The 12,146-nt window shown below is 52.4% G+C and overlaps 1 protein-coding gene across 1 annotated transcript in view; it reads left to right on the top strand.

Moving 5' to 3' along the window:
* Nucleotides 1–1,133: 1,133 nt before the first annotated feature.
* Nucleotides 1,134–12,146, top strand: part of LOC140192641 (growth factor receptor-bound protein 7-like) — a gene marked incomplete at its 3' end in the record, with an annotated part of 52,167 nt that continues 41,154 nt past the window's right edge. Inside the window, exon 1 of the mRNA XM_072250172.1 lies at nt 1,134–1,245. Within this exon, the coding sequence (XP_072106273.1) occupies nt 1,134–1,245 (112 nt within the window). The remainder of the gene's footprint in view (nt 1,246–12,146) is intronic.

Raw genomic sequence — 12,146 nt, 5'->3', positions numbered from 1 at the left:
TTTATTCTGCTTCTCTTTCCCTTTCTTTTTAAAAGAGGGCTACATGTTTTCATAATCTAAAAGAGGGATGAGAGAAGACTTAGATTAGATTATGAGGACACTCAGTCCTCGTTTATCGTCATTTAGAAATGCATACATGCATTGAGAAATGATGCAATGTTCCTCCGTCCGGAGTGATATATCACAGAAAGCAGGACAGACCAAAGACTAACACTGACAGAACCACATAATTATAACATATAGTTACAGCAGTGCAAAGCAATACCATGATTTGATGAAGAGCAAACCATGGGCACACTTCTCTGGCAGACAAGGTGAAGCTGAATCCCAGGGGCTTCTACAGATACGTTAAGAGCGCAAAGACTACAAGGGACAAAATTTAGATTATGAAGACACGCAGTCCTCTTTTACTGTCATTTAGTAATGCGTGCGTTAAGAAATGATACGTTATTTCCTCCAGTGTGATATCACAAAACACAGGACAAACCGAGACTAAAAAAAACTAACAAAACCACATAACTATAACATATAGTTACAAACAGTGTAACAATACCATAACTGGATGAAGAAGTCCGTGAGCACAGTAAAGTTCAAAGTCTCTCAAATGTCCCACATCTCACGCAGACGGGAGAAGGAAGAAAAAATCTCCCTGCCATGCCCGACCACAATCCGACTCTGAGTCATCCGAAAACTTCGAGCTCTGATCAGCTCTCCGACACCGAGTACTGAGCGCCACCTCTGTCCGAGCGATTCGACCTCTTTCTCGGTCGCCAAAAGCAGGCAAGGCCGGGGATTTTGAGGCCTACCCTCCGAGAGATTCCCGACCGCGCAGTAACGACAGCAGCGAACGAGCGTTTCAGAAATTTCTCCAGATGTTCCTCTGTGCTTTCATGTCCGTCTCCATCAAATCGGAATTGTCTACGTCCCCTATTTAACGGATACGACATCATTTTTCACCGGAGAGCTGCGCACACGCGGTGCGCTGCCATCTTCTCCTCCCGCCGAAATTGAACGGTAATCCATGTGTGGAGCCAGAAGAGGTGGGGAGATCTTAAATGGTTTTTTTTGCATCTGTATTTACTCGGGAAATAGGCACAGAGTCTGTCGAAGTGAGGCAAAGCAACAGCGAAGTCATGGGCCCTAAACAGATCACAGAGGAGGAGGTGTTCGCCGTCTCGAGGCAAATCAGGGTGGATAAATCCCCAGGGCCCGACAGGGTCTTCCCTCGGACCTTTCAGGAGGCAAGTGCGGGCACTGCAGGGGCCCAGGCAGAGATGTTTAAATCTTCCCTCAGTGACAGGTGAGATACCGGAGGATTGGAGGATAGACGATATGGTCCTGCCGTTTAAGAAAGGCTCTCAAAATAAGACAGGCCTGACACCAGCAGTGGGAAAGTGATTGGATAGATGAGTATTTGGAGAGACAGGGATTGATTTAGGGTTTTGTGCGTGGTAGGACGTGTCTAAACCAATCCTATAGAGATTTTTGAGGAAGTTACCAAGAAAGTTAATGAAGGCAAGGCAGTGGATGTTGTCTATGTGGACTTTTTCAAGGCATTTGACAAGCACTCGCATGGGAGTTTGGTCACAAGGGTTCAGGCACTTGGTATTCAAGATGAGGTAGAAAATCGGATAAGACATTGGCTTTGTGGGAGAAGGTTTGTGGGAGGGTTGCCTCTCTGACTAGAGGCCAGTGACTCATGGTGTGCTGCAGAGATTGTTGCAGTATCTATTGTCATCTGTATCAACGATCTGGATGATGGCGTGGTTAACTGGATCAGCAAATTTGCAGATAACACCAAGACTGAGGGAGTAGTGGACAGCGAGGAAGACTACCAGAGATTGCAGTGGGATCCGGACCAGCTGGGAAAATGGACTGAAAAATGGCAGGTGGAATTTAATGCCAACGAGTGTGAGGTGTTGCTCTTCAGTAGAACCAGCCAGGGTAGGTCGTACAGTGAACAGTCAGGCATTGAGAATCTCCTGGGGTGGGGTGGGAGGGGGAGATTTTGTAGTGGTACACAAAATTATGAGGGTAAATGCAAACAGACTTTTTCCCCTGAGATTGGGTTTGACGGTGTCACTCATTCCCCCCCCTCCCCCCGGGACAGTCTCACCCATCCAGTCCCCCCCCCCTCCCCTCCGGGACGGTCTCACTCATTCCACCCCCCCGAGATGGTCCCGTGCAGGTGAGGTTGGACACTTTAGCCTGACTGTAGAAACCCCACATGTTTCAGGTTTAAACCCAACCTCTCTCTTGTCCAACGAAGGAGATATGTGGGGGTGGGTGTGTGTGTGTGTGTCTGTGTGTGAGAGCAAAATCTAGTCCAACACACGCAGTCGCTCCCCCTCTCTCTGCCGGGAGGTTCCTGGTGGTGAACAGTCGGACTGGACTGCGTCGGAACCATGGTTGGGAACTGTAAACATCCCAGCCCCAGCCCCAGCCCGACGGGCACGGCTGAGCAGAGAGGCTGTGGAAAGGGCCTGGCTCCCCGCGTGCTCGCTCTCCGCACACTCTCTCCTCAGCTCACACCACCCCCCACCCCCCACACCCCCGACAGGCGGCAGAGCCTAGCGAGGTCGGGGTGGGGGCTAGAGTATGTAGAGAAGTGTGCAGTATACAAACAGGCCATTCAGCCCACAGCGTTGTGCTGAACCAGCTAAAAAGCAAATCAGACACCCGCTCACACTAATCCCACCTACCTACACCCTGTCCACATCCCTCCATCTTCCTTTCATCCATGTGCCCATCCAAACGTCTCTTAAAAGCCTCTAACCTATTTGCCTCCACCACCATACCAGGCAGCTCATTCCAGACATCCACCACTCTCTGAGTGAAACACTTACCCCTCACATCCTCCTTGAACCTACCCCCTCTCACCTTCAATGTCCTCTGGTGTTAGACATTTCAACCCTGGGAAGCAGATACTCCCTGTCCACTCTATCTATGCCTCTCATAATCTTGTAAACCTCTATCAGATCTCCCCTCGGCCTCCGGCTGTCCGGAGAAAACAGCCCAAGTTTGTGCAACCACAAGCAAGAGAGAATCAGCAGCTGCCGGAAATCCAGAGCAACACACACAAAACGCAGACATGGGGAAATCTGCAGATGCTGGAAACTCAAGCAACACACATCAAAGTTGCTGGTGAACGCAGCAGGCCAGGCAGCATCTCTAGGAAGAGGTACAGTCGACGTTTCAGGCCGAGACCCTTCGTCAGGACTAACTGAAGGAAGAGCTAGTAAGAGATTTGGGAGGGGAGGGGGAGGGGAGATACAAAATGATAGGAGAAGACAGGAGGGGGAGGGATGGAGCCAAGAGCTGGACAGGTGATTGGCAAAAGGGATATGAGAGGATCATGGGACAGGAGGCCCAGGGAGAAGGAAAAGGGGGAGGGGGGGAACCCAGAGGATGGGCAAGGGGTATAGTGAGAGGGACAGAGGGAGAAAAAGGAGAGGGAGAGAAAGAATGTGTGTATATAAATAAATAACGGATGGGGTACGAGGGGGAGGTGGGGTATTTTAATTCCATGTCCCATTCCCATTCTGACATGTCTATCCACGGCCTCCTCTACTGTAAAGATTAAGCCACACTCAGGTTGGAGGAACAACACCTTATATTCCGTCTGGGTAGCCTCCAACCTGATGGCATGAACATTGACTTCTCTAACTTCTACCTCCCCCTCGTACCCCATCCGTTATTTATTTATTCATATACACACATTCTTTCTCTCTCTCTCTCCTTTTTAATCCCTCTCACTGGGATTAAAAGCCAGCCCACTTGTTGCAACAGGTGCTGCCTCACCCCCAGAAGGAGGGCAGGCATCCACTCCCCTCCGATGCCGTCCTGGTGCACAGAACCACCAGTGGGACAGGGAATGGCCACACGCTGACTCCCGCTAGCGCTGACCAGACAGGAGGCACGAGAAACACAGAACGTTTTCAGCACAGTACTGGCCCTCCGGCACAGTGAACTAACCTTTTAAACCACTCTAAGATCAGCCAAACCCCTCCCTCTGTTTTTCTATCACCCATCTGCCTATCCAAGAGTTTCTTAAATGTCTCCAATGTATCTGTCCCTGGCACCTATCCCTGTCACCCACCCACCCACATGCCTCTGACATCCCCCCGCTTACAATTTCCTCCAATCTCCGTAAAGTCGCGTCCTCTACTCCCCGGGGAAAACAGTCGCCGGCTGTCTACCTTGTCTTCCCCTCTTAACACGTGGTGACGAAACATTTGCGAAACAGATGGCCAACATTGGGGAACAGCTACACCCAGCCGCTAGTGGCTCCAAGTACTCGCCACCTCCACGCTAGGGGGAAGGATGTCTGTGGTCATCCAATCAATCTGTGCCTCATACCATCTTCTACACCTCTATCAGGTCAACTCTCATCCTCCTTCGCTCCAAAGAGAAAAGGCCGAGCTCACTCAACCTATCCTCATAAAGACAACCTCTCTAATCCAGGCAGCATCATGGTGAATCTCCTCTACACCCTCTCCAATCCAAGCAGCATCCTGGTGAATCTCCTCTGCGCCCTCTCTAATCCAGGCAGCATCCTGGTGAATCTCCTCTGCACCCTCTCTAATCCAGGCAGCATCCTGGTGAATCTCCTCTGCACCTTCTCTAATCCAGGCAGCATCCTGGCGAATCTCATCTGCACCTTCTCTAATCCAGGCAGCATCCTGGCGAATCTCCTCTGCGCCCTCTCTAATCCAGGCAGCATCCCGGTAAATCTCCTCTGCACCCTCTCTAATCCAGGCAGCATCCTGGTGAATCTCCTCTGCACCCTCTCTAATCCAGGCAGCATCCTGGTGAATCTCCTCTGCACCCTCTCTAATCCAGGCAGCATCCTGGTAAATCTCCTCTGCACCCTCTCTAATCCAGGCAGCATCCTGGTGAATCTCCTCTGCACCCTCTCTAATCCAGGCAGCATCCTGGTGAATCTCCTCTGCACCCTCTCTAATCCAGGCAGCATCCTAGTGACTCTCCTCTGCACCCTCTCTAGTCCAGGCAGCATCCTGGTGAATCTCCTCCGCACCCTCTCTAGTCCAGGCAGCATCCTGGTAAATCTCCTCTGCACCCTCGCTAATCCAGGCAGCATCCTGGTAAATCACCTCTGCACCCTCTCTAATCCAGGCAGCATCCTGGTGAATCTCCTCCGCACCCTATCTAATCCAGACAACTTCCTGGTGAATCTCCTCTACCCTCTCTAGTCCAGGCAGCATCCCGGTAAATCTCCTCTGCACCCTCTCTAATCCAGGCAGCATCCTGGTGAATCTCCTCTGCGCCCTCTCTAATCCAGACAGCATCCTGGTGAATCTCCTCTGCACCCTCTCTAATCCAGGCAGCATCCTGGTGAATCTCCTCTGCACCCTCTCTAATCCAGGCAGCACCCTGTTAAATTTCTCTCTGCACCCTCTCTAATCCAGGCAGCATACTGGTGAATCTCCTCTGCACCCTCGCAAATCCAGGCAGCATCCTGGTAAATCTCCTCTGCACCCTCTCTAATCCAGGCAGCATCCTGGTGAATCTCCTCTGCACCCTCTCTAATTCAGGCAGCATTCTGGTAAATCTCCTCTGCACCCTCTCTAATCCAGGCTGCATCCTGGTGAATCTCCTCTGCACCCTCTCTAATCCAGGCAGCATCCTGGTGAATCTCGTCTGCACCATCTCTAATCCAGGCAGCATCCTGGTGAATCTCCTCTTCACCCTCTCTAATCCAGGCAGCATCCTGGTGAATCTCCTCTTCACCCTCTCTAATTCAGGCAGCATCCTGGTAAATCTCCCCTGCACCCTCTCTAATCCAGACAGCATCGTGGTGAATCTCCTCTGCACCCTCTCTAATCCAGGCAGCATCCTGGTGAATCTCCTCTGCACCCTCTCTAATGCAGGCAGCATCCTGGTGAATCTCCTCTGCACCCTCTCTAATCAAGACAGCATCCTGGTGAATCTCCTCTGCAACCTCTCTAATCCAGGCAGCTTCCTGGTGAATCTCCTCCGCACCCTCTCTAATCCAGGCAGCATCCTGGTGAATCCTCTCTGCACCCTCTCTAATCCAGGCAGCATCCTGGTGAATCTCCTCCGCACCTTCTCTAATCGAGGCAGCATCCTGGTGAATCTCCTCTGCACCCTCTCTAATACAGGCAGCATCCTGGTGAATCTGCTCTGCACCCTCTCTAGTCCAGGCAGCATTCTGGTGAATCTCCTCTGCACCCTCTCTAATCCAGGCAGCATCCTGGTAAATCACCTCTGCACCCTCTCTAATCCAGGCAGCATCCTGGTGAATCTCCTCCACACCCTCTCTAATCCAGGCAGCATCCTGGTGAATCTCCTCTGCACCCTCTCTAATCCAGGCAAATTCCTGGTGAATCTCCTCTGCCCTCCCAAGTCCAGGCAGCATCCCGGTACATCTCCTCTGCACCCTCTTCAATCCAGGCAGCATCCTGGTGAATCACCTCTGCGCCCTCTCTAATCCAGGCAGCATCCTGGTGAATCTCCTCTGCACCCTCTCTAATCCAGGCAGCACCCTGTTAAATCTCTCTCTGCACCCTCTCTAATCCAGGCAGCAACCTGGTGAATCTCCTCTGCACCTTCTCTAATCCAGGCAACATCCTGGTAAATCTCCTCTGCACTCTCTCTAAGCCAGGCAGCATCCTGGTCAATCTCCTCTGCACCCTCTCTAATCCAGGCAGCATCCTAGTAAATCTCCTCTGCACCCTCTCTAATCCAGGCAGCACCCTTTTAAATCTCTCTCTGCAACTTCTCTAATCCAGGCAGCATACTGGTGAATCTCCTCTGCACCCTCTCTAATCCAGGCAGCATCCAGGTCAATCTCCTCTGCACTCTCTCTAATCGAGGCAACATCCTGGTGAATCTCCTCTGCACCCTCTCTAATCCAGGCAGCATCCTGGTGAATCTCCTCTGCACCCTCTCTAATCCAGGCAGCATCCTGGTGAATCTCCTCTGCGCCCTCTCTAATCCAGGCAGCATCCTGGTGAATCTCCTCTGCGCCCTCTCTAATCCAGGCAGAATCCTGGTGAATCTCCTCTGCGCCCTCTCTAATCCAGGCAACATCCTGGTGAATCTCCTCTGCGCCCTCACTAATCCAGGCAGCATCCTGGTGAATCTCCTCTGCGCCCTCTCTAATCCAGGCAGCATCCTGGTGAATCTCCTCTGCACCCTCTCTAATCCAGGCAGCATCCTGGTGAATCTCCTCTGCACCCTCTCTAATCCAGGCAGCATCCTGGTGAATCTCCTCTGCACCCTCTCTAATCCAGGCAGCATCCTGGTGAATCTCCTCTGCACCCTCTCTAATCCAGGCAGCATCCTGGTGAATCTCCTCTGCACCCTCTCTAATCCAGGCAGCATCCTGGTGAATCTCCTCTGCACCCTCTCTAATCCAGGCAGCATCCTGGTGAATCTCCTCTGCACCCTCTCTAATCCAGGCAGCATCCTGGTGAATCTCCTCTGCACCCTCTCTAATCCAGGCAGCATCCTGGTGAATCTCCTCTGCACCCTCTCTAATCCAGGCAGCATCCTGGTGAATCTCCTCTGCACCCTCTCTAATCCAGGCAGCATCCTGGTGAATCTCCTCTGCACCCTCTCTAATCCAGGCAGCATCCTGGTGAATCTCCTCTGCACCCTCTCTAATCCAGGCAGCATCCTGGTGAATCTCCTCTGCACCCTCTCTAATCCAGGCAGCATCCTGGTGAATCTCCTCTGCACCCTCTCTAATCCAGGCAGCATCCTGGTGAATCTCCTCTGCACCCTCTCTAATCCAGGCAGCATCCTGGTGAATCTCCTCTGCACCCTCTCTAATCCAGGCAGCATCCTGGTGAATCTCCTCTGCACCCTCTCTAATCCAGGCAGCATCCTGGTGAATCTCCTCTGCACCCTCTCTAATCCAGGCAGCATCCTGGTGAATCTCCTCTGCACCCTCTCTAATCCTGGCAGCATCCATGTCAATCTCCTCTGCACCCTCTCTAATCCAGGCAGCACCCTGGTGAATCTCCTCTTCACCCTCTCTAATTCAGGCAGCATCCTGGTAAATCTCCCCTGCACCCTCTCTAATCCAGACAGCATCGTGGTGAATCTCCTCTGCACCCTCTCTAATCCAGGCAGCATCCTGGTGAATCTCCTCTGCACCATCTCTAATGCAGGCAGCATCCTGGTGAATCTCCTCTGCACCCTCTCTAATCCAGACAGCATCCTGGTGAATCTCCGCTGCAACCTCTCTAATCCAGGCAGCTTCCTGGTGAATCTCCTCCGCACCCTCTCTAATCCAGGCAGCATCCTGGTGAATCTCCTCCGCACCCTCTCTAATCGAGGCAGCATCCTGGTGAATCTCCTCCGCACCCTCTCTAATCGAGGCAGCATCCTGGTGAATCTGCTCTGCACCCTCTCTAGTCCAGGCAGCATTCTGGTGAATCTCCTCTGCACCCTCTCTAGTCCAGGCAGCATCCTGGTGAATCTCCTCTGCACCCTCTCTAATCCAGGCAGCATCCTGGTGAATCTCCTCTGCACCCTCTCTAATCCAGGCAGCATCCTGGTAAATCACCTCTGCACCCTCTCTAATCCAGGCAGCATCCTGGTGAATCTCCTCCACACCCTCTCTAATTCAGGCAGCATCCTGGTGAATCTCCTCTGCACCCTCTCTAATCCAGGCAAATTCCTGGTGAATCTCCTCTGCCCTCTCAAGTCCAGGCAGCATCCCGGTACATCTCCTCTGCACCCTCTTCAATCCAGGCAGCATCCTGGTGAATCACCTCTGCGCCCTCTCTAATCCAGGCAGCATCCTGGTGAATCTCCTCTGCACCCTCTCTAATCCAGGCAGCACCCTGTTAAATCTCTCTCTGCACCCTCTCTAATCCAGGCAGCATACTGGTGAATCTCCTCTGCACCCTCTCTAATCCAGGCAGCAACCTGGTGAATCTCCTCTGCACCTTCTCTAATCCAGGCAACATCCTGGTAAATCTCCTCTGCACTCTCTCTAAACCAGGCAGCATCCTGGTCAATCTCCTCTGCACCCTCTCTAATCCAGGCAGCATCCTAGTAAATCTCCTCTGCACCCTCTCTAATCCAGGCAGCACCCTTTTAAATCTCTCTCTGCAACCTCTCTAATCCAGGCAGCATACTGGTGAATCTCCTCTGCACCCTCTCTAATCCAGGCAGCATCCAGGTCAATCTCCTCTGCACTCTCTCAAATCGAGGCAACATCCTGGTGAATCTCCTCTGCACCCTCTCTAATCCAGGCAGCAACCTGGTGAATCTCCTCTGCACCTTCTCTAATCCAGGCAACATCCTGGTAAATCTCCTCTGCACTCTCTCTAAGGCAGGCAGCATCCTGGTCAATCTCGTCTGCACCCTCTCTCATCCAGGCAGCATCCTAGTAAATCTCCTCTGCACCCTCTCTAATCCAGGCAGCACCCTTTTAAATCTCTCTCTGCAACCTCTCTAATCCAGGCAGCATACTGGTGAATCTCCTCTGCACCCTCTCTAATCCAGGCAGCATCCAGGTCAATCTCCTCTGCACTCTCTCTAATCGAGGCAACATCCTGGTGAATCTCCTCTGCACCCTCTCTAATCCAGGCAGCATCCTGGTGAATCTCCTCTGCAGCCTCTCTATTCCAGGCAGCATCCTGGTGAATCCCCTCTGCACCCTCTCTAATCCAGGCAGCATCCTGGTGAATCTCCTCTGCAGCCTCTCTAATCCAGGCAGCGTCCTGGTGAATCTCCTCTGCACCCTCTCTAATCCAGGCAGCATCCTGGTCAATCTCCTCTGCAACCTCTCTAATCCAGGCAGCATACTGGTGAATCTCCTCTGCACCCTCTCTAATCCAGGCAGCATCCAGGTCAATCTCCTCTGCACTCTCTCAAATCGAGGCAACATCCTGGTGAATCTCCTCTGCACCCTCTCTAATCCAGGCAGCAACCTGGTGAATCTCCTCTGCACCTTCTCTAATCCAGGCAACATCCTGGTAAATCTCCTCTGCACTCTCTCTAAGGCAGGCAGCATCCTGGTCAATCTCGTCTGCACCCTCTCTCATCCAGGCAGCATCCTAGTAAATCTCCTCTGCACCCTCTCTAATCCAGGCAGCACCCTTTTAAATCTCTCTCTGCAACCTCTCTAATCCAGGCAGCATACTGGTGAATCTCCTCTGCACCCTCTCTAATCCAGGCAGCATCCAGGTCAATCTCCTCTGCACTCTCTCTAATCGAGGCAACATCCTGGTGAATCTCCTCTGCACCCTCTCTAATCCAGGCAGCATCCTGGTGAATCTCCTCTGCAGCCTCTCTATTCCAGGCAGCATCCTGGTGAATCTCCTCTGCACCCTCTCTAATCCAGGCAGCATCCTGGTGAATCTCATCTGCAGCCTCTCTAATCCAGGCAGCGTCCTGGTGAATCTCCTCTGCACCCTCTCTAATCCAGGCAGCATCCTGGTCAATCTCCTCTGCACCCTCTCTAATCCAGACAGCGTCCTGGTGAATCTCCTCCGCACCCTCTCTAATCCAGGCAGCATCCTGGTGAATCTCCTCTGCACCCTCTCTAATGCAGGCAGCATCCTGGTAAATCTCCTCCGCACCCTCTCTAATCCAGGCTGCATCCTGGTGAATCTCCTCTGCACCCTCTCTAATGCAGGCAGCATCCTGGTAAATCTCCTCCGCACCCTCTCTAATCCAGGCTGCATCCTGGTGAATCTTCTCTGCACCCTATCTAATCCAGGCAGCATCCTGGTGAATCTCCTCTGCACCCTCTCTAATCCAGGCAGCACCCTTTTAAATCTCTCTCTGCAACCTCTCTAATCCAGGCAGCATACTGGTGAATCTCCTCTGCACCCTCTCTAATCCAGGCAGCATCCAGGTCAATCTCCTCTGCACTCTCTCTAATCGAGGCAACATCCTGGTGAATCTCCTCTGCACCCTCTCTAATCCAGGCATCATCCTGGTGAATCTCCTCTGCAGCCTCTCTATTCCAGGCAGCATCCTGGTGAATCCCCTCTGCACCCTCTCTAATCCAGGCAGCATCCTGGTGAATCTCCTCTGCAGCCTCTCTAATCCAGGCAGCGTCCTGGTGAATCTCCTCTGCACCCTCTCTAATCCAGGCAGCATCCTGGTCAATCTCCTCTGCAACCTCTCTAATCCAGGCAGCATACTGGTGAATCTCCTCTGCACCCTCTCTAATCCAGGCAGCATCCAGGTCAATCTCCTCTGCACTCTCTCAAATCGAGGCAACATCCTGGTGAATCTCCTCTGCACCCTCTCTAATCCAGGCAGCAACCTGGTGAATCTCCTCTGCACCTTCTCTAATCCAGGCAACATCCTGGTAAATCTCCTCTGCACTCTCTCTAAGGCAGGCAGCATCCTGGTCAATCTCGTCTGCACCCTCTCTCATCCAGGCAGCATCCTAGTAAATCTCCTCTGCACCCTCTCTAATCCAGGCAGCACCCTTTTAAATCTCTCTCTGCAACCTCTCTAATCCAGGCAGCATACTGGTGAATCTCCTCTGCACCCTCTCTAATCCAGGCAGCATCCAGGTCAATCTCCTCTGCACTCTCTCTAATCGAGGCAACATCCTGGTGAATCTCCTCTGCACCCTCTCTAATCCAGGCAGCATCCTGGTGAATCTCCTCTGCAGCCTCTCTATTCCAGGCAGCATCCTGGTGAATCTCCTCTGCACCCTCTCTAATCCAGGCAGCATCCTGGTGAATCTCATCTGCAGCCTCTCTAATCCAGGCAGCGTCCTGGTGAATTTCCTCTGCACCCTCTCTAATCCAGGCAGCATCCTGGTCAATCTCCTCTGCACCCTCTCTAATCCAGACAGCGTCCTGGTGAATCTCCTCCGCACCCTCTCTAATCCAGGCAGCATCCTGGTGAATCTCCTCTGCACCCTCTCTAATGCAGGCAGCATCCTGGTAAATCTCCTCCGCACCCTCTCTAATCCAGGCTGCATCCTGGTGAATCTCCTCTGCACCCTCTCTAATGCAGGCAGCATCCTGGTAAATCTCCTCCGCACCCTCTCTAATCCAGGCTGCATCCTGGTGAATCTTCTCTGCACCCTATCTAATCCAGGCAGCATCCTGGTGAATCTCCTCTGCACCCTCTCTAATCCAGGCAGCATCCTGGTAAATCTCCTCTGCACCCTCTCT

The sequence above is a fragment of the Mobula birostris genome, unplaced genomic scaffold (genome assembly GCF_030028105.1).
Source record: "Mobula birostris isolate sMobBir1 unplaced genomic scaffold, sMobBir1.hap1 scaffold_1923, whole genome shotgun sequence".
Taxonomy (NCBI): Eukaryota; Metazoa; Chordata; class Chondrichthyes; order Myliobatiformes; family Myliobatidae; genus Mobula; species Mobula birostris.
This window is presented reverse-complemented; position numbering and strand designations above follow the sequence as displayed.